The sequence below is a fragment of the Plectropomus leopardus genome, chromosome 11, assembly GCF_026936395.1.
Source record: "Plectropomus leopardus strain MGB_pleo_1.0 chromosome 11, ASM2693639v1, whole genome shotgun sequence".
Lineage (NCBI taxonomy): Eukaryota > Metazoa > Chordata > Actinopteri > Perciformes > Serranidae > Plectropomus > Plectropomus leopardus.
Window position 1 is genome coordinate 17,346,465 of NC_142186.1, and position 21,991 is coordinate 17,368,455.

The window sequence follows — 21,991 nt, forward strand, 5'->3', positions numbered from 1 at the left end:
TCAGTTCAAGTTACAGGAGGAAAAAATTGTGGTTTGAGTGAAAATGAATAGAACTGATAAAAGACATAGGTGTTGATTTAAGAGGGGACACAGGGAACAAGCCCCCCTCAATATTTTGAAGATGTGTATTTGTCTCCCCAAATTAAAAAATATTTTCCCCCCCCCCCCCAAGTAATTAAAGTAAAAAACAAAAGGTAACATAAATAATAAAAAGTCATACAAATTCAAAATATTGCCTCTTCAGTTCATGCGAATTTTAAATTTTATTTTATTTTTTTAAGTTCGTCTTGACTAACTTTTTACTTTTAAGACCTCTTAATGGTGCTGAAATATTGTCTAAACTCTTGTTTTAAAAAAAAAAAAACACAAAGATCAAAGTCTGATCTGGAGTCTGCCCATCTGTTATTGTGGATATGAATTTTTCCATAAAATAAAAGCAATTGCAAAAAAAAGTAATATCTCTAAAGACATTAAAAAAATGTCTTTATTCTGCATTTGAGTTGTTTGTCCAGTTTTCCTAATCATATAAAGATGAACATCCACCCAAAATATACAGTTATAAAACAAATGGCAAACTGTGTCTTCTTCTAATTCACAGAAAGTGCAAGAAAAGTCTAAATCTAAATCTCTCCAATGTCTTTTTGCTGGATATATTTGATGCAATATTGTTAGGGAAACCTCTTTAACTTTATTATTAGACAATGATATATAGTAGTAGTCATACATTTTTAAAAGGAGATATGAGGTACATTCACCACCAGAGGTCGACCCACTTTCTCCTCCCATTGTAGCCTTATCGAAAAAAACTCACTTTCCCTGGCTGCATTGCGTCTCCCCCCTCCCATCTCGCGCCTTCCCTCTTGTCTCTCCTCGAAGTGCTAGCCGTCGGTGTGTGTTGTTGTTGAAGCAATGATGGCGGCAGCGGGATGCGGATCAGCAACCGCGGCTGCCGTAGGAGGCCAAGGTGGAACCGCTACGGCCAGAGGTCGTTTCCCCGGTCGGCCTTGGTCGTCCCGCAGTCGTTTGCGCTCCGAGAAGCGATGGCAACTCGGACGATCAGGCTTAGAAGCTGATGATGTGACTAACGGAGGGCCAAGGCCCGCAAACCTGGTCCTATCGTTAAACGAAGACCAGTCTCACTTGCGCTTACTCGGGATAGAGGCGAGCCACCAGACCCTTGGCCAGGCTGGATACAGCTCTAGTGGGAGTGAAGAGGTGAGGTCCCAAACCGACCCAGGAGTTAGTATCTTTATTTCATCTCTTCACATTTTGTGTGATTGTTCAGTGTGCGAGAATGAGTGCTGTCCAGAGCAGTGTGACTGGCTAGTACCATGGAGAAATGTCAACATCCCTTCGCTAGGCTAACTTTAGCTTCATTTGTAGCAACATTTCATGCTAACTACTGTTAGCATAGTGTAGCTTCCCATGACATTTAACGAACAGCCGCAACACAAAACACCACTTCAACATAGCAGCAGGGAAGTAACGTTAGCACTGCTCCCTCAATTGAGTTTGTGTAACGTCTGGTTAAAAGAATGGAGTTTAAAAATATCACTAATGTATTTTTTGAAATGCTAGTGAGTGACTTCGCCAATTTGTAAACAGGGATCGTAATTATTTCATCTATGGCCCGCTCGTTATCGGGCCAGAGTAGCAACTCGCTAATAGTAGCGAACACAAAGAACGGGAGGGCTAGCGCCTCGGCTAACGGCTAACTGCTCTGTTTTCATACGCTGTCCAGATGCGGGCAGAGTAGTCTGCTTAACTTGTTTAGATAAGACAGCACACACAAACCTCATAGGACTTTCCCTGTCGGTCTAAGTTTTAATTCTGCCCGCTTTTTTTGCAGACGGAACAGACGATAATTTAAATGCTTTCGAGTGGAGGAGGTTGCTAACTGCTAGCTAATGTTACTAAACACGACATGTTTAAATGGTGGTGCAGAAGTGTACCAAAGCTAGTTGCACCCCTGTTGTTAGATCTGAATTCTCCCAACTATTACATTACACATGTAAGTTCACATCGCCCGTTACTATGCACATGAGATGTTAATGTGTAACCCTGATTCATAAGAGTGGAGCGGTTTGCAGGCGTTCAGGTCACATCTGCAGACATGTGGGAGATGTACAGTAGTTGGAGGGAATCGTAATTACAAACCTAACTTCTCCTGCAGTGTTTTGTAGGTAGTGTAGGTGTCCTAACTGTTCGAGTGTGATTCATATTAAGGTTACAAATTTCTGAACTTGCATGAGGTGGTATGTGATCTAGTAATTGCATGTAACTGCATCACGAAAAGTTCAGGAAGAGTCCCCCCCAGCAGTCAGGCCCTGCTCATGTTTAATGCATTGTAGCTGAGATGTATGAAAAGATTTAGTTTGAATGTAAAGAAACTGTCCATTGTCTGTCATTGCTATTATTGCTGTGAAGTTTTAACCAAACAAGTAATTTATTATTATTTGACATAGCTGTTGGTCCACCATGCTAAGATGAATGTGTGTGTGTGTTTTGATAAAATCATTGTGCTTGACATTTGTCAATTCTTCATAATGAACTTTCAGAGGCATTTTCAGTGTTCCTCCATCTTTATTGTTGTGGATACAGTTAATGCTGTGCTCTGCAATACAAAATTGATACTGTAAACTAAAACATTTTAGTGTTTTGATTTTTTTTTTAGAATGGTTTGGTGGCCTCCAGCAGAGGTGTGACTTTACCTCAAGTGTTAAATATCTGTTTTTATTTTTCAAGGGAGATGACTTCAGAGGATTTGAAGCTGAGAGAAAAGGCTCCAAAGGTTCTGTATGGTCACGACAAAACCCTTCCAAAGGTAAAGAAAAATGTATCACTGCACCATATATTGTAATTCTAAACAATACACACATTTGGACTAAGCACGTAACATGACATAAAAGAGGGTATTTTTCTATTCCCATTTTTGCACTCATTAGAGGAGCTGTGGATTTTTTGTAATATTTAAAATCTTTTTGTTTTGTAGGTGAAGCTGTCAACACAAAATCTAAACGACAAATTGAGAAGCTACCGTTTAAAACGCCAGCAGTGGATCCAGATATTACTCCACCCGATCCTGTAAAGGATGTAAAATCTTTGGAGGAAACACATGGCTTATATCCTGAAGCAGAGCCCGCAAAGGACAGCAGAAAAGGTTCAAAACGAAAAAACACTATGGATCGACAGTCCACCAAAAGCGGAGCCTCATCAGCAGCACCAAGGATTACCATAAAGTTGGTGGCCAAAAAGAAAGTGAAAACTGTAAAGGAGCCTCATAAAAAATCTGCAAAGAAGTTGAAGGTAAAAGGAATTCAGGATCAGCCCAAAGCCAAGGACATTCAGGGTGACCAGATTTCCAGTGCTCATGTCAAATTAAAAACTGAACCTCATGAGGATAAACATGGCACAGAAGATAAGGGAGGGGGGGCTGCACCTGCAAGGAGGCGTGGGAGATCTGCTTCAAAGACAACAGAGCCAGTTGGCCAGACTGGCGCCAAAATTGTGGTTGATGACCAAAAATCAAAAGAGACAAAATCAGCCGACAGACTTAACACTGTAAAAGAGAGCGAGACTGTGGAGCCGAAAACGAGTGCAAAGAAATTAAAGCATAAGGAAGTTGTAACAGAGCAATGTTCTGAAGTTAAACAACAAGTCATTCGTAGGAGCAATAGAGTTACTAACCCACTCACTAAAAAAGTCTCAGGCAGTGCAGCTGAACCAGAAAGTCTGAGTAAAAGTGACGCCAATCTGGTGACGTCAAAGCCAGAAGTTTCTCAAACGGTGGAGACCAAGCCATCAGTGAGAAAGGACAGACGAAGGCAAAGCAGGAGGCTGAATAAAGATGCTACAGTGCCAGAGAACCATGGTCCATCACCCACAGAGACTGATCATTTAGCTGTGCAATCCAAGGACAGTTTGCCTTTGATAAATGAGGAAATGCGAGTCCCAAGTTTAAAGTTGATAAAGATCAGAAACCCAAAATATGATGCACAGGCCAGTGGGAAGAACTCAACACGGAAGAAAAAACATCGAAAAAAATTTATCTGGACTTTAACATTAGTGAAAGGAGAAAGCCAGAAGCAGGGTGCTGAAAACACTGTCAAAGTAACAGAGATGAATGTGAGTGAAGCGGACCGGTCCACTTTGTGTGACACCAGTGCCAACAAGAATTTAGAGGCAATGGATAAAACATCTAAACCCGATAACTCAGCCCCACAAGAGAGTAAAAGCTTGGACAATAATGAGAAGGGTTTCCAAAACACGGATGACGTGTCAGTTGAGGACAAGTCCACGTCACAGGTTGAAGTTGAACAGGAACAAGAAAATGAGACACCTCCTCAAGAAACGACAAAAACGGATTGTGGCAAAGTTCCACCTCTTCAGATCAAGAAGGTCTCCTCTCCTGGGAAACACAAAAGCTCAAAGCCGTCCTTTTTAATTCAGCAAGTTAGTCCTCTGTCTGAAAAGAAAGAGGATGTTTTGAAAGAGCTTAGTGAAGTTAATGAGGATAAATCATCATGTGTGGATACTGAAGTCACACCAACAAGGAGACTAAGGAGGAGGACATTAAGCTGTGATTCCCCACAACCAAAATCTGTTGGTCATAAGCCTGTAACCACTCCGAAACGGAGGCTTAGAACGAGTCCACAGGATGAAGATACGCCGCAGGTGCACGTTGAAGAGTCTGTTCAGGTTTCAACTGAAGATTCCCACTCACATGGTCTTCCTGAAAATCCCATTCAGGATTTGGCTGAGGAGCCCTCACAAGTGACCAGTGTAATCTCCACTGAAGTTTCTGTTGAGGATTCCTCAAAAATTGCTGACGACCCCTCAACGGTGCCAGTTGAAGTTTCTCCACAGAAGGTGGACAATGAGGTAGAACCACAGATTGAAGAGGTCCAACCGTTGCCTGTGCCTTCCAAACCTAAAAGATGTAGAAATAATAAGCTCGGGAAAAAGAGGTCTGTTCAGAGGAAGAAGGCTGGTGTCGCTCCAGAAACTGCTGTCATCACAGAGTTGGCTACAGTCAACACAGAGTTGGCTACAGTCAACACAGAGTTGGCTACAGTCAACACAGAGTTGGCTATGGTTGAAGCTACAATTGCAGATGTGCTAAAGGAAAATACGCAGCCTTTAGTAACAGAAGTCGGTCAATCAGAAACAAAAGATTGCACCCTGCCTGAGGCAAAGCAGGACAATGTGTCAGTGGAACAGGAGCTGATACAGCCACCGGTAAAAGAGGAAGCTGAAATTCAGTTAATAGATAGTCAACCTCCTTTGGTAGAAGAAAATCAAGCAAGCGATCCAAAACCATTGTGCCTACAAAAGAAATCCCTCAAGAAAGTAAAAAAGAGGCGTAAAAGTTTGATTGGGCAGCGTCAGAAACACAGGCACAGGGGCAGAGATGGGAAGTTTGCTCCACTTAAATCATCCGAAAGTCAGAAAATTGTTGAGGAAGAAAGTGACATTTCCACCCCATTGGCAGCTATTACACCAACCCCAAAACTTATTGGAGTACAAAAAAAGTGCAAAAAAAGACCTCCAGGCTTGCATTTTATTGGGTCGAAAAGGCCAAAACCACAGTCTAAAATAATTTCTAAGCTGATGGAAATAGGGCTTGACAGTGATAGTTTGAAGCAGGAAGAAACAGACACATTAGTGGATGGGGGACGAGCAGATGTTGTAGATGCCCAGCCCGGTAAATCAAAGTTTGTGAAAAACATCAAGCACTTCATTATGCCTGTTGTAAGTGCCAGATCCTCACGAGTGATCAAGACCCCGCAAAGGTTTATGGATGATGTTGGAATGTCGGTATTGCCTCGAAGAAACTCACCAAAGAAGGGTTTACAAATGGGCTTGCAAATGCGCCCTGGAAAGAGGCGAGATGATGGGATGGGCAGAGCAATATCCCCTATCCTGCCGGTTGATGAGGAGGATATATTAAGTGAAGCTCAATTGGATGTTGATCTGTTTTCAGCTCAGGACCTAAATGATGACATTGATATAGCTGACAGCCTGTTTTGTGAGAAAAAAGGTGGCAAAATTGAAAAGAAGAAATCTGTTAAGAATTCTGCTTTCAAGTGGCCGTTGCCAGAAGAGTCAAGCGAGGAAATGTATACACTGGACAAAACTTCAGAGGACAAATATGAGGATCAGTTTTTAACTTCACCAGTTGATAAGCCCACAGAAGTATCTACTGACCTCCCAGATGCCCAGAAAAAGAAAAGTTCCCCGAAGTTTAATAAACAAGCAGCTCACCTCAAGATTTATCAAAGGTTAAAAAAGGCGCAGATGGGACTTCCCAAAAGTAAAAACACAACAGAGACAGACTGTGTGAGCAAACCTCCTCAGCCTCCTGTCGATTTAGCAGAAGGACTCGATGATGAGGCCATGAGCATCAGTCTCAGGCAACGGAATACAAATGCAGAGAAGAGCAAGTCCAAGCTCAAGATAGAGGACCTTGATTCTCCTGGAGTAGTGAGAAAAGTGTCTGTGTGTGTTCGAACTATGAACTCCAAGTCCCATACATTTCAGCACGGGAAAGAAGAGGGTTTAACAGGGGAAGACACTGCCCAACTTCACTCAGGTAAGCAACATTTTTTAAAAAGCATTAAATTGTTTGATGATCAGCAAACAGTATTAGCTTCATCACTTAAAACGGACCACATTTTGGCATATACTGCTTTATATCCACAGGAGAGCTGCAGTCACAACAGAACTCAGGCACAGGTGAAAGCGATTATCCTGGAGCCGTGGAGAAGGGAGCTTCACAAAGAGCGCGCCTCACTGGTGCAAATAAAAGAATGTTCAATCTCCTCAGGAAAGCCAAGGTCCAGCTCATTAAGATTGACCAGCAGAAACAGCTCAAGTCATCTGGGGTAAATCATGATCACCACAAGCACATGATCTCAGTCACTGTACGCCTTAACTGTTCATTATTAGATAAAGTCTATGTAATAGTACCTGTCATAGACGGAGCAAAGCTCCTGAAGTCTTTTGAATGACTTGAAATGAGTTTTCTGAGGCTTGGATTGATGCCTTGTTTTTTTTTAACCCTATAGCTGTTGTCTGGCTCGACTGGTGCCAGGTCCCGGGACATGACCTCTAAGAGACAAAGGAGGAAGCAGAGGGTTAAGCTTGATGCTGAAGTTCCAGTGAAGACAGAGCCACCTCAAGGACAAGTAAGTGTTTAAATCAATAGACCCGAGGCAGAAGTCGATCTAATTACAAATCTTGTTTCCGTCTGGTTTTACTGGTTTATTGTTATTAATTAACCCTTTGCTATAATTGCAAACCTAGCAAGAGCAAACATGTTCTGTTCAGTATACTTAAGTGAAACGTATGGCCAATGATTCAGATTTTTAAAAGATATGTGAATTCTTGGTCAATGCCAGCCTATTAAGATCATTGCCTCCATCTTGATCTGATGTTTATTTTTCTCCAGCCGCAGCTCATCTCTCCGCTGTGCCAGGAGTTTCGAAGAGCAGGAGGTCCACGTATCAAGCATGTGTGCCGTGCTGCATCGGTGGTGTTGGGGCAGCCTCGAGCCTTGGTACCAGATGACATTCCCAGACTGAGCGCTTTGCCTCTGCATGAGAGAACTGGCATTTCCCCTTCAGCTATCCCTAAAGGTAAGTGTAAACCGATTGGCAGACTGATTTGTTTTCATTAGTAGTATTAGACATTGTGGTAGTACTAGTTTCAGCTTCTCAGTCCTGGCAGAAAACACAGTTGTAGAGAGATTTATTTCTTTAGCAGACAGATGCGCTGAAAAATAATAATTTATGATACATGTGTCTGTATAATATATGAGTCATTACAATCCTATGCTTGTTCATTATTTTTATTGTTTTCAATTTCCATTTTGACCCATTTATCTGTAGAGTGCAAACAAATGCACAGTAAATCAAGCCCTATATCACTGATGGTGATATGAAAAAAATGGCTTATTCCTAAAATATTCTTCCTTTAAATGCTACTATTGTAGAGATTTGATTATCATTAGCTATTGTGATTCTGTTTGATTTGTATACATACAGGAACACTTTTGGTTAATAAGATGTTAATTACTATGTGTGAGACAATATCCAAACCCAAAGTAGTGCAACCAAATGATCAGAAACCAAAGATACCAAGATACTTAAGTGACTGATGAATGTCCATTTTTGTTGCAGACATTGGGTCCCCTTCTGAATCAGACAGTCCAGGGCTGTCAGATCCAAAGGTCACCAAGGTCAAGAAGCCGACAAATTTTGTGAAGCGGAAAGGACTAGGGCCGTTTGGGTATCGTTCACGGAGGTGTGGAGTATGCAAAGGCTGCAACCACGAGGACGACTGTGGCAGGTGCATGAACTGCCTTGACAAACCAAAGTTCGGTGGTCCCAATACCAAGCGGCAGTGTTGTGTGTAAGTTGGCCTTTATTTAATTTTTTTGTAGTTTATCTGACTGGTGTTTCATAATCATTAAGAATCTGTTTTTTGTTTCTTTTTTCACCACAAGTTATAAGAGGTGTGATCAAATAGAGGAGAGAAAAGCACGCAGACTAAGCGGAAGAACAGCGCCCAAAGGTAATTTTGCACTTGAGCATGGAAGCTTCATGTTGCTGTAATACTGTCATTCAGTGTGTCAGCTATATGCCACCTCTTTTTTTAAGGTGCCTCCAAGCGACGGCGATCCTCTCTCAGTGGGGGTCATTCAAGTAATGACGAAGGGAATGAGGGTGCTGCAGACTCGCCATCTGGTCTCCAGGGTGACAGTCATAGTCCAACAGTAAGGAAGCAGCCAAAGCGCGTTGTGAAACCTCGCGTTTACTTTGACCTGGTGGACTACGACTCCGATCTAGACGACAAAGCTTTTTCAAGCTCTGCCTCACCAGCCAGGAGAAGGGGCACTGGATCCCGTTTCAGTCAAGGTGATTAACACTCAGAAACAAGGCAACATAAGTAGATGTTTACTAAATGTTTTAGTTGATTATTTTTTATTCTTAAAACCACAGATAGAATCCGCTTACATATGAGTCTTTGCAAACATTTCTATAAACTAAAATATTTTTGCTTGTAAGAGTATCAATCTTTTTGACGTGCCTCTTACTAATAGATTTTGTTTTTCTTGCCCCCTAAAGACTTTGTGTCACTGGATGGATTTCTTGGAGACATTTCAGATGAAGAAGTCAGACATCGAAAGTCCAGTTCACACCGTGTACCGCCCGTTCGACGTAAACCTGAGAAGGTGGGTAATTCTGAGTTTAATCAGTGCGTATACCCTGGTTGGCCAACACAACTTGCATCTGTTGCAGTTTATGTAGGATTTGCTCTATCACTTAATGTGTGTCAACACTGTGCAAAAAGGTGTGCTGGCCAGTAGGGGCACACTGATTTGTCATTGAATAACATATTTTCACATTATTATGACATCAAGCTGCCATATTTGTCTCTGAGAACATGCCAGACACTGTTTGTTAACTGCCAGCTTTTGGCATGGTGTAGCTGAGAAACCCTCTTATTCCGCATTTAAATTTGCCGCCCCTTTTACTTGGAATAACTAACAGAAGGACCTAAAACTGTCTGAGCTGATCATTATGAGGGAATGTAAGTCACTTTTAAAAGGTAGAGAAAATAGCACATGGTCAGTGTGACTGCTATTCCAATGTTAACTGAAATTGATGAGTGCACATTCAGTAGTTAGCTAAACGTACACTTGTCAGGCTTTGATTTTGGAACAGGGCTGAAACGTATATCTCCTTCCAACCTCTCCAGGTAATCAGTACCACTATTACACTTGCCCCAGGCACGTTTAACCATGACTAGCTAAAAATCCACAATACCAGCCTGAAAATGAAGGAAATCTGAACAACTGCACGAGAGTCAATAGAGCATAGCTCTATGGTTGTCAGATGCTGGTTGAGTGTAGGCACCAGCTAATATTGTTTTAAGGTTTGTTGCCATGGTTACATACAGGGTGGTGGGTCACGTGGTGGTGCATCAGCTGAGTATTGAAATCACCTATTCACCTGGTGAATGTGGGAACTGAGAGGGTGAAGGGGGAAGTCGTACTTTTGCTGACCGCATGATCTTAGGACATTTTGGCTGTTTTTATGGACTATGGGAACATTCACCGATTGTTTTTTAGCAGCAATAAATACACATAAATCAGCACCCGAGAGATGTTTTTATTGGACAGCCAGCGCGTCCGGCAGGTAAAGTTTTCCCCTGTTTAGCCTCTCACCGACTATTGTTTGTTTGTTTGATAGTCGCCTAATATTGAGGTTGGCCAACGCAATGCTCATTCGAGGGGCCAGACTTAGCGAAGGGTCAGAGGGTCAGCATGGGCAGTTTGTATTTCCTCCTATAAATTTCTGATGCCTGTGGAGATTATTGATAGTGAAGACAACATCCAAAGACTCAGTTGTTGTCGTCTTCTTGTAACAGACATCTAGTAAAGCAGTCTCCACTGTACCACAAACCCCATCATGACTCAATAAAAACAATGTGATTGAACATAAACACAGAAATTGCACTGCAGTTATCACCAGTTCAGTAATGAAATAAGGCATTTACTGCATGTAAATACAGTTCTGTACGTACGCCATAGCCCAAGGTTTCTGTGTATCACAAAGTGCATGAAAGAATGTAAAAACAGTTACTGTGGGTGATCTTATTAATCCCAATGTGGCCTAATCATATACTGAGGGTATATATGGTGTCCATTAGGATGCATTGTGAAAAGCAAGTATGTTAGAGCTTTAAGTGTGCCCATTTATGCCCACATTCATGTTATGGTTGTCTCTCAGGGTCTCTCATCTCAGGGTCCTTTGGAGCAGACTCCTCCCAGTGTCCTGGCTGCCCTGGCCCATGGGTTTGAGCAGAGAGAGGCTGAGTCTTCAAAACCTACTCACAAAATCAGGGTTGACTTCAAGGTAGGTCACTTTTTGTAACACAAGACAAGCATTATGATGTGATTACATTTCTGAAATGAAGCTGTTAAGTGGTTACAAAACTATAGATTTCTTATTTGGTGCCACAGCTATGCAATGCACAATAATTCTGTTAGCATATAACAATATTTTAACATATTTGATGTGTTCATTATTTTTCATTCCACAGAAAGTTAATGCATGTCAGTGTTTAATAGAAAGTCACACATAGAGCCATTGTGATTTACTTGTTCACGTAATGTGATTGTTTTGTCCACTAGAGGTCACTGTTTAATTGTTATTTATGTGTTTCAAGCGATCTCTTCAATGAGGCTTTATGACATGAGAACAGCATTTTAACACACACAACCATGTATAAAAAAACAGTTTACACAGTTTACCTCACCACTTCCTCCAGAACTTAACATGTAAAGTCACTCATAATATATTGGTCAGCAGACAAAGTATTATCCTGGTAACTACTTTGAGCAGTCTTTTGTCAGCTGTAAATCATGTTGTCTTCCCAATTTCGTCATTTTCAGGAGGACTGTACTTTGGAAAACGTCTGGAATATGGGTGGTTTAAGTATACTGACCTCTGCACCGCTCATGCCACCCTATGTCTGTTTTCTCTGTGCCAGTAAAGGGCAACATGAGGTAACTACTTCAAACAATTTGCTCTATTATGATAGAAATCTTTCTTTCTTAAATGTGTATTAAGCTAGAGACTGACAAGGTTCTTACAGTTGTCATTTAGTAAAACATAACACAAAATAATGCAGATTTAAAAAAAGCACGAATCTCATCAGAGCAGAGGATTTTTATAATTTTAGGGCAATTTTGAACTGAAATGTTTTCATGAATTGTTTTTTACAGATGCTGTATTGCCAAGTATGCTGTGAGCCCTTCCACCAGTTTTGCCTTGAATTAGCAGACCGCCCCTCTGAGGAGAACAAGGAAAACTGGTGCTGTCGTCGCTGCAAGTTTTGCCACGTGTGCGGCAGGAAAAACAAGCACTCAAAGGTACGGCCTGTTATTTTAACTTTTTTTGCTATATTTTACATCCCAGTGTTAATTTCATTCGGACATTAAGCATGACTTTGAGTTCGATCTGGATGTGGAAGCGCACCGATTTTCTGTGGAGTGTTTCCCGCTTCCTTTCGGTGTCCATGTTAAGCAATTGGACGTGCCATGGCCCAGAGCTTTGCAGTTGGCTTTCAATCTATAGCAATAGGTTTCAGCATCTGGTCTATTTTTTCCGCAACACGCAAGCAAATCTGGCTAGAAAGCACTCTGATAATCTATTATGAAGGATATAAATGATATATTATAAGTAATGAATGATCTGACTATTATAAATGAAATATGCATCCCATGCTGACTTATTCCACATATGTATCAGTTGTGAATAGACAAGCAGACACACACACAAACACACACACAAGTAGACATACGTGTGATTAGAAAAGAGCAGAGGAGTAGAGTCGCTTGCTGACCAGTACAGAGAAACGCTCTTCCAGTATGAAAGGCCAGATAACTGCTGGTCCCCCATACTTGCTGCGCCCAGTTTGAACATGGCGTTAAAATTTTCTTGTCTCCCTCAGACATTGTTGGAGTGTGAACGATGTCAGAACTGTTATCATCCTTCCTGTCTGGGACCCAACTATCCAAAGCAAAACAAGAAGAGGAAAGCTTGGGTAGGCTCATGTTTCAAGTTCATGGATGTTTACTTCAAGCCTGCAGAGGTTGAAATGCACTTGGTGCTGGTCCATAATATGCTGGTTTCTGTGCAGGTTTGTATGACATGCATCAGGTGTAAAAGTTGTGGCGTCACACCGGGAAAGAGTTGGGACACTGACTGGAACCATGACAAAGGACTTTGTCCAGACTGTTCAAAACTCTATGAGCTAGGTGAGGGGAGAAGTAATGATCGATCTGTCAGCTAATTTTTTACCTTCCAACATTGCCACGCTTTATTGACACTAATCTTTTCTTAATGCCTCTTTCTCCAAGGTAACTACTGTCCAATCTGCTTCAAGTGCTATGAGGACAATGACTATGACAGTCAGATGATGCAGTGTGGCACATGTAACCACTGGGTACATGCCAAGTGTGAAGATCTAACAGGTGATTTTGATTATTTATCTTCATGAGAATAAAAAATACCCTAAGTGATGGCATCAAAGCTTTGTGCTCATTAACACTGTTGAAGACATGTCAAACCTCATTACATTATGAATTTTTTGTTCCTAGGTGTTTTGGTGTTTTTTGTTAGGTTTTAATAACAAAGGGCATCAGAATATCAGAGTGTAGTGAGCAGGGAGAAGAAAAAGGGGAATATCTGAAACCTATTATTACTTATTACTTAGTATTGCTGACCATGCTTCACACATGCAGCAGCTGCACAAGATCTGCTGAAAAATGTCATAGATGTGTTAACATAGTTAGGTTAGAAATGCATGAGCTAAATTACTTTCTTCTTTAAATTAATTTCAGATGAGCTATATGAGATCCTGTCCAGCTTGCCAGAGAGTGTCGTGTATTCATGTCGGCCATGCAGTGTGACCCAGCCCAGTGCTTGGAGAGAGCTGCTCTACATAGAGCTCAGGGCTGGGGTGGAAAAGGTGCTGGCTTGCTTGCTCTCCTCCACCCTCACTCAGCACCTGGTTACCTGCTCACAGGTAAGAGATTCAGAAAAAGAAGTTGGTCACATGATGTGTTTATGTGGGAGTACTTGTATTTATGCAACACTGACTCTTGTAAAATGCAATGTGTCAAATATGCTCTGGTTTCTGCTGCAGTGTGAAAAGCTGGTTGATCCGGACAGTGGGATTGAAGGACAGCCAGCCTGCGACCTCCGAGCTGTAGGCAAGAAGTTTGACAAAGGTCTTTATACCACGCTGGTGAGTACACAGCTGCTTAGTCAGTGTTTGAGCCACACTTCAGTTAAAAGGAAAAACGGTCAGCCTTAGTTTTATGAGGCTTCCAGAACTTATAAATGTCAGTAAGAACTGAAAGGCATTGTTGAGGCAAGAAGGCCTCAGCAAAAACATCGTCAAAGTCAGAAACTTTTGACACTATGCATCTAACAGTAGGTGCGTTTCCATCCACGTCTTTGCAATTTGTGCATAAAACAGAGTGTAAATACCAAAAAGGGTAAGGTTCCACTGTAGCTCCTCTCCTGACATAACAGTAGTGGATGGGGAATTAAATAAATACATTTTAATTGTCTTTTTCTTATTTCTGAAAATTCTGTTATGATTTGTGCTACATTAGGATAGAAACCCAACTAATCAGACTTACTTAATAAATACCAATGAAATGTTTGTTTGTTTTCAGAAAATGTTCCATGAAGATGTGGTTCAAGTGGTGCGAAAGAGGCTTGAGCAAGAGGAGGATCTTCCAGAGGAGCAGCGACCCACTGCCTTAGCACGCTCTTACTACCTAAAGGTGCTGAATGATCAGAAAAAAAATTGTGCAGAAATTACTGAATTGTTTATAAACGTATTTATTTTGAAATGGGAGTGTGAAAAACTGCAAAGTGAAGCTAGTGAAGTCATAGTTTTATAAATGCTGGTGAGTTAGTATTTATAATTTACTTGATTCGATATTTGTCTTTAGCTCCTTGAGGAGGTATTTAACTGGTTCAACAGCCAAGACCCAAAGGTGTGGAACCCATGTACCAAAGACTTGCCAATGTGAGTAATATTTTTTTTTACTTGTTTCGATGATAATAATATTTGTTTTTCTTTTTTTGTGATTTTTTTAAAAGTAATTTTGGGAGATAGTCCATCATTACTATGTATTTGATGTTCTTGTATACACATGAAAGCCACAAGCACTGCTTTCTTTTCTATGGCATGAAAAGAAATATTCATCATCTTTTGAACTATCTCTCTCTTTTTTTTTAGGGGGATGCTGTCCCATGCTGTTCATCCTCCAACAACAGAGCATGTTTATGCCCAGTGGCAGGAGAGGGAGAGGCTCTCTTCCAGGGCCCCACTGGGGCTCCTGCAGGAGGACAATGGACAAAGCTTAGAAGTAAAGGAGGAAGAGGCAGTTTCTCCATTGTCTGGGGAGCCAATAAGCCGAAACCATTTCAAAACCAGCAGGGCTGTCAGGCTCAAATTCAAGGGTAATGCTGTCAGATCATGAGAACCAATAATAGAATTGGCAACTTGTAATTTCTTAAAATCGTGTGAAGTGTTAACCTCTGTATATTTTATATAGGGAAAAGGGGCCGCCTTTCAAAAGCTGATTTGGACACCGGATGGTCTAAGGATGATGAGAGACAGTGCTCTTTGTGCCAAAAATATGGAGACCTCAAGCCTAATGTAAGTGATGCATTAACCACAAAAATGTATAGAGTATTTTAAAAAAACAAACTTGTAGAATAAACTGCTTGTAAATACTATACATATTGTGTTGACTGGTTAGTCAAGGGGTTTAACCACTTGTTTCTGTGTTGTTCCACAGGAAGCTGGCAGGTTGCTGTACCTGGGCCAGAATGAGTGGGCTCACGTCAACTGCTGTCTGTGGTCAGCTGAGGTGTTTGAAGAGGACAACGGCTCGCTACTACATGTACACAGTGCTGTCACAAGGGGCCGCCTGATGGTTGGTTATTAATCTGACTCATAAATCAATTTATCTGTTAGTTTACAAATGTGTATTCCTACAGAATATTAATCTGAGTTTGATTACTTGTAAATTGTAATGTTTGAGAATTTATAGAAGTCTAATAACAATAGAGTAATCTGCTCATGAACAAATATGCATTCTTTTAAGTAATGATTGTTTCTTTATTCCATCAATCCTCACCCCCTCTTAGCGATGTGAACGCTGCAACCAGACCGGTGCGACTGTAGGCTGCTGTCTGACATCGTGTCAAAGCAACTATCACTTCATGTGCGCTCGCTCTCGTCACTGTGTGTTCCAGGACGATAAGAAGGTCTACTGCTACAAACACCGACATCTCATCAGTGGCAGGGTAAAATCTGCTCCTCCGACTTGTCCCTGAATGTATCACTTGGAAGGTTTTTAATTTGATTCTAGGTTGTATTATCACTTGTTTTTCTTTTTTTGTGCAGATGATAACTGGTCAAGAATTTGAAGTGAACCGCAGAGTATATGTGGACTTTGAGGGTATCAGCCCCCGCAGAAAGTTCTTGACTGGTCTGGAACCAGAATTAATAAACTTGATGATTGGTAAGTACTCATATTTTAGTTTCCTTTTTACTCCTTGGCATTTACTGAGATGTTGATATGTTTAACTAATACTTGTTATTCACATTGTCACTGCACAGGTTCCTTACAGATTGACCAACTGGGTGTGCTGACAGAACTTTCAGCTAGCAAAGGAAAACTGTTTCCTGTGGGTTTTCAGTAAGTTGCAGTTTTTCTTTTGAAGCGTAAATACATAAATAACTCATAGTTACAACATGGAATGAATAGCGCTGTTAAAACTGTGTTCTTCCTTCCTAAGATGTACTCGTTGGTACTGGAGCACAGTTAATCCCATGCGCCGGTGCAAGTACACATGCACAGTGCGGGAGGTACGGCCCGTTGTCCTTGAGAAGCCTGTTGAGGAGATGCCTGACCAGGGAGACAATCACACCATTGCTCACAGCCCCTGCCCACTACCTGGTGTGTAATTTGCTACTGAAAAACTGCTGTGCTGTAGGAAGTGATTAACTAAATTAAGGGCTCTTGCCTTTGAACAAAATGATAACATATGCGACCAATTTTTTTTGTGAGTGCAAGTTAAAATTTCATGTGGTTGCATAAATGTGAGTGCATGATTTAGTCTGAAGTCTCAAAGGTGACAAATAGTGACAGCTGACTCATAAATGGATCTAACAAAGGTTAAATGCGCATCAGCAGGTCCATGTTACATACATCTATTGTGTGAGATTTTTATAAACTGTGGTTATTGAGTCACATCTCTTCTAGGCACTATCTCCCTCCTTCTCTCATCACAGTTCTTGTATTCATACAACAGAAGTTACAGATATTAACTGCTCTTACTAATGAGAGAACACTGCAGCAAAATTGTGTGTTTTTGCAACCTGAGTGTAGAGGATTGTAATATTTATTACAACCTCAGTAATATCTTGTGACTTATTTTTGACACACAGCTCTGCTCATTGACTAGAGTAGCAACTCCAATCTTTTGGCCTGTCTGTGGCATGACAGCCTTCAGTGTTGACAGGCTAATACTTGTGATGTATAACCAATCAGATAGTGCTGTCAGTGGGGAACATGGAGCAAGGCTAAAGGGTGGTGACTGTGGACAGAGAGAGGCAGCTACTTTTTTAAGTACTTTAGTTTTGGTAAATATTGGATTTATATGATTGAGATAACAATAATGAAGAAAGGGAAGAAAGGGTGTGATCAAACACCCTTTCTTCATTATGCTGGTGTTTGTTAGTAATAGTGCCACCACTGAAAAGGTTTGTCTGGATCGCTGATAAATGAGAGTATCTATCTAAACTGTATCTGTCTCTATGAATCCTCAGAATCTGAAGCCCAAGAGACTGATATAACAGAATCCATACCCCCAACGGAAGAAGCCTTTATCCCAGGACCTACCCCCAAGTCAGACCACGGTGCAAGGCCAAAGATTCCCAGGAGACCAGCTGGAGGACTGTCCCGACCTCTGCCATCCCCAGGTAAAATATAAATTTTCTTCATTTTTATTTATTTTTCTCATAATTATTTAAGCTCACTAACAAATAACTCAGTTGATCTGATCAAAAGCAGTCAAGTCACATGCTGTTGTTTCATTTTTATTTCTTCTCAGGAGCCCTCCAGTTGAAACCCCACCACATATTGACCATAAGTGATCTGGAGGATACTCGAAGGGTTCGTCGCCACAGCCCACACCCACAGACAACAGGCCTCCGCAATCACATGCCGCCCCCTCCTCTGGGCCCTCTGACAGGACCTATCACCCTCCGTGCCGGAAAGTCTTCCCTTTCCCCTTCCCCACTCTTTCCACTTGGTGCTTCAGACAACTTGATAAATTCTCCATCACCCCGCTCAGTCGGAGGTAGAAGTGCTTCCTCAGCCCGGTGTCCTGGAAACACAATGACCCATTGTACCTCATCTTTCTTTCCCCAGTCTCCCTGGCAGGAAAGTGCAGCAAACTTTCCCTCTCCAAGTCTTTCGTTCTCTCCATCCATACCACATCTACCCAGAAATCGATTTTCATTTGATCTGAACCAGTCAGACTCAGTTGAGGTACCACACAACTTCTTAGCTTCACCAGAACCTGAAGATGTCTCTCCAGCAAATGGTGCGTCACCCCAGGGAGATTTAGACCAGCAGAAGGATGAAGAGGAATTTCCCTACAGTTCATTTCACAAGGATCCCAACGTGAGTCTGGGCCAAGAAATGAGAACTGAACTGGAGATTGAAGAGACACTCCTGAATGAAGGCGTGGCAATGAACTGTGGGGGACAAATAGTGGTGGAAGGCGATGATCAGGAGGAATTTTGGGGAAGAGCCCAAGAGGTACACAAGAGGAAGACCCTTGTTGCCAACCTGCCACTGTCTGCAGCCTCAGCCAGGGATGACTTGGGGAACACTTCCTCAGATGATGATATGGAGCACTATTTTGACTTCTCACGGACAATAGTCAGCTGTCCTGCTTCAAAAGATCATTCCAAGTCTCCCTCCTCCCCTTCCTCCCGGCCCCTGGCTCAGCTGGATGGTGTTGATGATGGTACAGAGAGTGATGCAAGTATAGTGACCAATGATGATGCCCAGAAAGTTGAGGGTTCTAGTCAAGCTCAGTTGCAAGCCAAAAGCTTAAATAATAAAAGTACCCCTCAATCAGAAACTGCAAACTGCACACAGGCTGTTCAGAGCCTGTTTCCCAAAGCGTCATCCAATGAAAAGCACAGCAATCCTTCATCCGTCACCATCTCAGTTGCCAGCAAAAGTCCTACAGAGAGTTCACATCAAGAATCAACAAAATCCCACAATCCCAGTCATTCGAAGGAGGACAACATGATATTTGTTTCTCAACAAATTGCAGGAAACTCTCCCCTCAAAGAGCAAAGCTCTGGCACTCCTTTAGTAAATCAGGAGACTGTGCTTCCTACTCCAGTTTGTGATTCTCTGCCTAACTTACTCACAAAGGTGCCTGAGACCTCCTTTCCTGAGGAGTTATTCCAGGGTTCCACTTTAGGATTTGCCTCTGGAACACCTCTTGTGCTTGAGAGATGTGAAACTAGTGCACATTTAACTGAGATGGTTCCTTTGCTAGAAGGCACAGCGCTCGAGGCCCAACAGTCTGAGGCTTGTAAACCCCTGAACTCCGAGCCCGACAGCAACCACTCTGCCGTGTTGAACAACTTATCAACAAATTCAATGGCACAGTCATTAGCAAACTCTGCTGATAACAGTCAGGGCGCCTTGCTGGATCTTCTTCAGCCTCCGCCTGTAATGTCTGCAGATGTACAAACCCCCTCTCAAGGCCTTGTAGACTCTCTACAGATGTATTCCTGTTTGCCAAGTTTCAACCAGCCTCCTCTAACAAGTATTACACTTCAGCCGGTAACATCTTCACAAGAAGCAACAACCTTCCAATCCATGGGACCTTTGTCCAGTAAACTAACCACCCTCAGTACTGTTGGAGACATGACACAAACACTGCTAAACGTTGCCCCTCAAAATGATCCAGTGCTGTCAGCTACATCAGGCATTTGTCCCCCAGCAGGAACATGTGCAACTGTCTCTCTTCCTATCTACTCCACACAAACACAGCCATTGGGTTCCACAGCTGTCACCATCGTTTCTTCTTCTGCGTCAATATCATCTCTTTCTGGACTGTCAACACAGTGTTCAGCAGCTCCAACACTGGCCCAAACCACCTCAGCCCCTGTGATCTTGAACGGTTACAGTTCTTCATCTGTGCAGAAGGAAGCTACATCAGGTCACACAATCTCCATCAACTTTTCCACACCCAGGCCAGCTTTAGAGCCTCAGCAGCCAGTGGTTCCCCAGGCTTTACCTGGACATGCTATTCTTACTGTGAAGGAGGTGGGAGGTCCAAATGTGGATCCGACACCACATGTCCTGCTGGTAAACCGCCTAGGGCAGATCTTCGTCAAGAACCCAGAAAGCAACACGTTCCAGCTGCCCACTCCCAGCTCGCCCTCCTTTAACTGTGTCACACAGATTGCCAGCCTTTTGCAAAGCAATGCACTGTCAGCCACACTAGCAGCAGCTGGTAATATGACTGCTCCACCCCCCGGGGCTACTATTGCAACAGCAGTTCCTGCATCAGTTACACCCGCAGTTCAGAATCCAACCACAATCACACAGCTGCTCACTCACAATAGCAACGGTGCAGTGGCATCAGTTAATGCAAAGAAGCCCAGGAAGAGTGCAAAAACACCAAAAGATGAAACCAATCCAGAGAAAAAATCAAAGAAGAAGAAGGATTCTAGTGCAACCAAAAAATCGAAGTCATCCAAGGCCTCCGGGCAGCCTGCTCCGTCTACCGAAAATCCTCCCATGACTCCTGCTGAAAGTGCTCAAGCAATTATTAATCAAGCGATGGCGAGTAACTACACCCCCAAGTGGAGTGGGCTCCGAAACCTAAGCCCCTCCTCACTGGTTTTGCCACCTGGCTTATTAATTGAACCGGAACCTCCAGAGCCTCCACCAGTAACACCAGCACCAGCTCCCGCAGCCCGGCCTCGCACCCACGTCCGCATGAAGAGAGTGTCTTCACTTTCAGACCGTATTGTCACAAAGAAATCTAAAGTTGACTTCCTAAAACCAGAGCCCCTCAGTGAGGAGGAGGAGCGCCGCAGACCTGCTTTCCCAAGCATCTCCAGCAGAGCCTCAGGAGTCCGCATCAAGACCCCAACAGTGAAAGGAGTGCTGAACCTAGACCAGTTAAAGGAGGAGCATATAAGTGATTCTGACAGCTCAGGGTAAGATTTTATTCATCTAAAATAGGGCTGCAAATAATGCAAATTTTCAGTGTGAATTTAAGGTCCAGTGTGTAGGATTAAAAGGGATATATTGGCAGAAATAAAATATAATATGCCTAACTATGTTTTCATTTGGCGGAGTTCGCCATGTTGTTTATTACCAAACACTGGCTCTAGATACCATTCATGTGTTTGTGCCAGCCACTGTAGTTCTCTCACTGGCTTGGCACACTGGTCAGTTTAATTTTGTTGCAATGTTGCAACCTTACCACTAGATGTCACTAAATCCTACACACTAGACCTTTGATGGATAAAGACAAGCTGAAAATTCTCACAATGTACAAGCTCAATCCAGCAAATGGTTGGCACTGTTTAATGGCAATGTTCTTCTTTGAAATGGAGCAAAGACAAGAAATGGGGAAAAAAAAGACCCACTTGATATATAACACAAGTAAAAGCTGAGGTTGTGCAAGAAGAGCCTATCATAGTTCGCCAAGAATTGATAAACAATGCTGTTTTTTTTTCAGTAATGTCAGTTAAGCTTCCATATTCAACTTGCATTTATTTGCTTTCTGAATGGCATGTTTTTGGATTTGCTAGAACAATATAGCATCAATGTTCCATTGCAGGATCTGGAACCAGTATATTACAGTATATTGACTATATTGCATTGAGTGCATTTGTTACAGTTTTGTGTTTGAGAATCTTGTATCTTTCGCAGATCGGAGCCGTTGGATTACATGTCTCGGGGCGAACAAGGCAAACAGCATGCATGGGAACCAGTGGGACACAGCACCCTGACTGACTGGAAAAAATACTCTGGTACTGTTTAGTTTTGATCATGTCCAACGTCCACTAATGGACTTTGCCAAAATTGTGGCCACAACATTCAAAACCAGTTTGAAATACAGACTGTATTTATTTATACTTTTTTAGGCGCTGCTTGTACCTCAGATGATGAATCACCACTGTCTGGTGAGGATGAGGAATTTCCCGTTAACAAAGACCAGCCACACTTAAGATTTGAGATAACCAGTGATGATGGTTTCAGTGCAGAGGCAGACAGTATTGAAGGTGAGGCCAATGCTGTGAAAGAAATAATTCCTTAAACACTGTTTAGATTATC

General features: G+C 42.2%; 1 protein-coding gene across 3 annotated transcripts in view; it reads left to right on the top strand.

Moving 5' to 3' along the window:
- The first annotated feature begins 853 nt into the window (after positions 1-853).
- The window catches only part of kmt2bb (lysine (K)-specific methyltransferase 2Bb), a 28,286-nt gene continuing 7,148 nt past the window's right edge, over positions 854-21,991 (top strand). The window contains exons 1-31 of one of the 3 annotated variants that reach the window (XM_042490498.2): positions 854-1,239; positions 2,746-2,824; positions 2,993-6,592; positions 6,703-6,884; positions 7,068-7,187; positions 7,451-7,637; positions 8,181-8,412; positions 8,507-8,574; positions 8,661-8,918; positions 9,129-9,235; positions 10,797-10,922; positions 11,462-11,575; positions 11,795-11,941; positions 12,523-12,615; positions 12,712-12,829; positions 12,932-13,045; positions 13,415-13,599; positions 13,720-13,821; positions 14,258-14,368; positions 14,540-14,616; positions 14,830-15,053; positions 15,149-15,252; positions 15,395-15,532; positions 15,747-15,905; positions 16,006-16,123; positions 16,222-16,300; positions 16,401-16,561; positions 17,434-17,586; positions 17,718-20,865; positions 21,587-21,687; positions 21,802-21,939. In XM_042490498.2, the coding sequence (XP_042346432.1) occupies positions 910-1,239; positions 2,746-2,824; positions 2,993-6,592; positions 6,703-6,884; positions 7,068-7,187; positions 7,451-7,637; positions 8,181-8,412; positions 8,507-8,574; positions 8,661-8,918; positions 9,129-9,235; positions 10,797-10,922; positions 11,462-11,575; positions 11,795-11,941; positions 12,523-12,615; positions 12,712-12,829; positions 12,932-13,045; positions 13,415-13,599; positions 13,720-13,821; positions 14,258-14,368; positions 14,540-14,616; positions 14,830-15,053; positions 15,149-15,252; positions 15,395-15,532; positions 15,747-15,905; positions 16,006-16,123; positions 16,222-16,300; positions 16,401-16,561; positions 17,434-17,586; positions 17,718-20,865; positions 21,587-21,687; positions 21,802-21,939 (10,873 nt within the window). In that variant the 5' untranslated portion in view covers positions 854-909. Of the gene's footprint in view, positions 1,240-1,888; positions 2,012-2,745; positions 2,825-2,992; positions 6,593-6,702; positions 6,885-7,067; positions 7,188-7,450; positions 7,638-8,180; positions 8,413-8,506; positions 8,575-8,660; positions 8,919-9,128; positions 9,236-10,796; positions 10,923-11,461; positions 11,576-11,794; positions 11,942-12,522; positions 12,616-12,711; positions 12,830-12,931; positions 13,046-13,414; positions 13,600-13,719; positions 13,822-14,257; positions 14,369-14,539; positions 14,617-14,829; positions 15,054-15,148; positions 15,253-15,394; positions 15,533-15,746; positions 15,906-16,005; positions 16,124-16,221; positions 16,301-16,400; positions 16,562-17,433; positions 17,587-17,717; positions 20,866-21,586; positions 21,688-21,801; positions 21,940-21,991 lie in introns of those variants that run through there. The other 2 variants (XM_042490499.2, XM_088084098.1) reach the window with 2 other exon arrangements.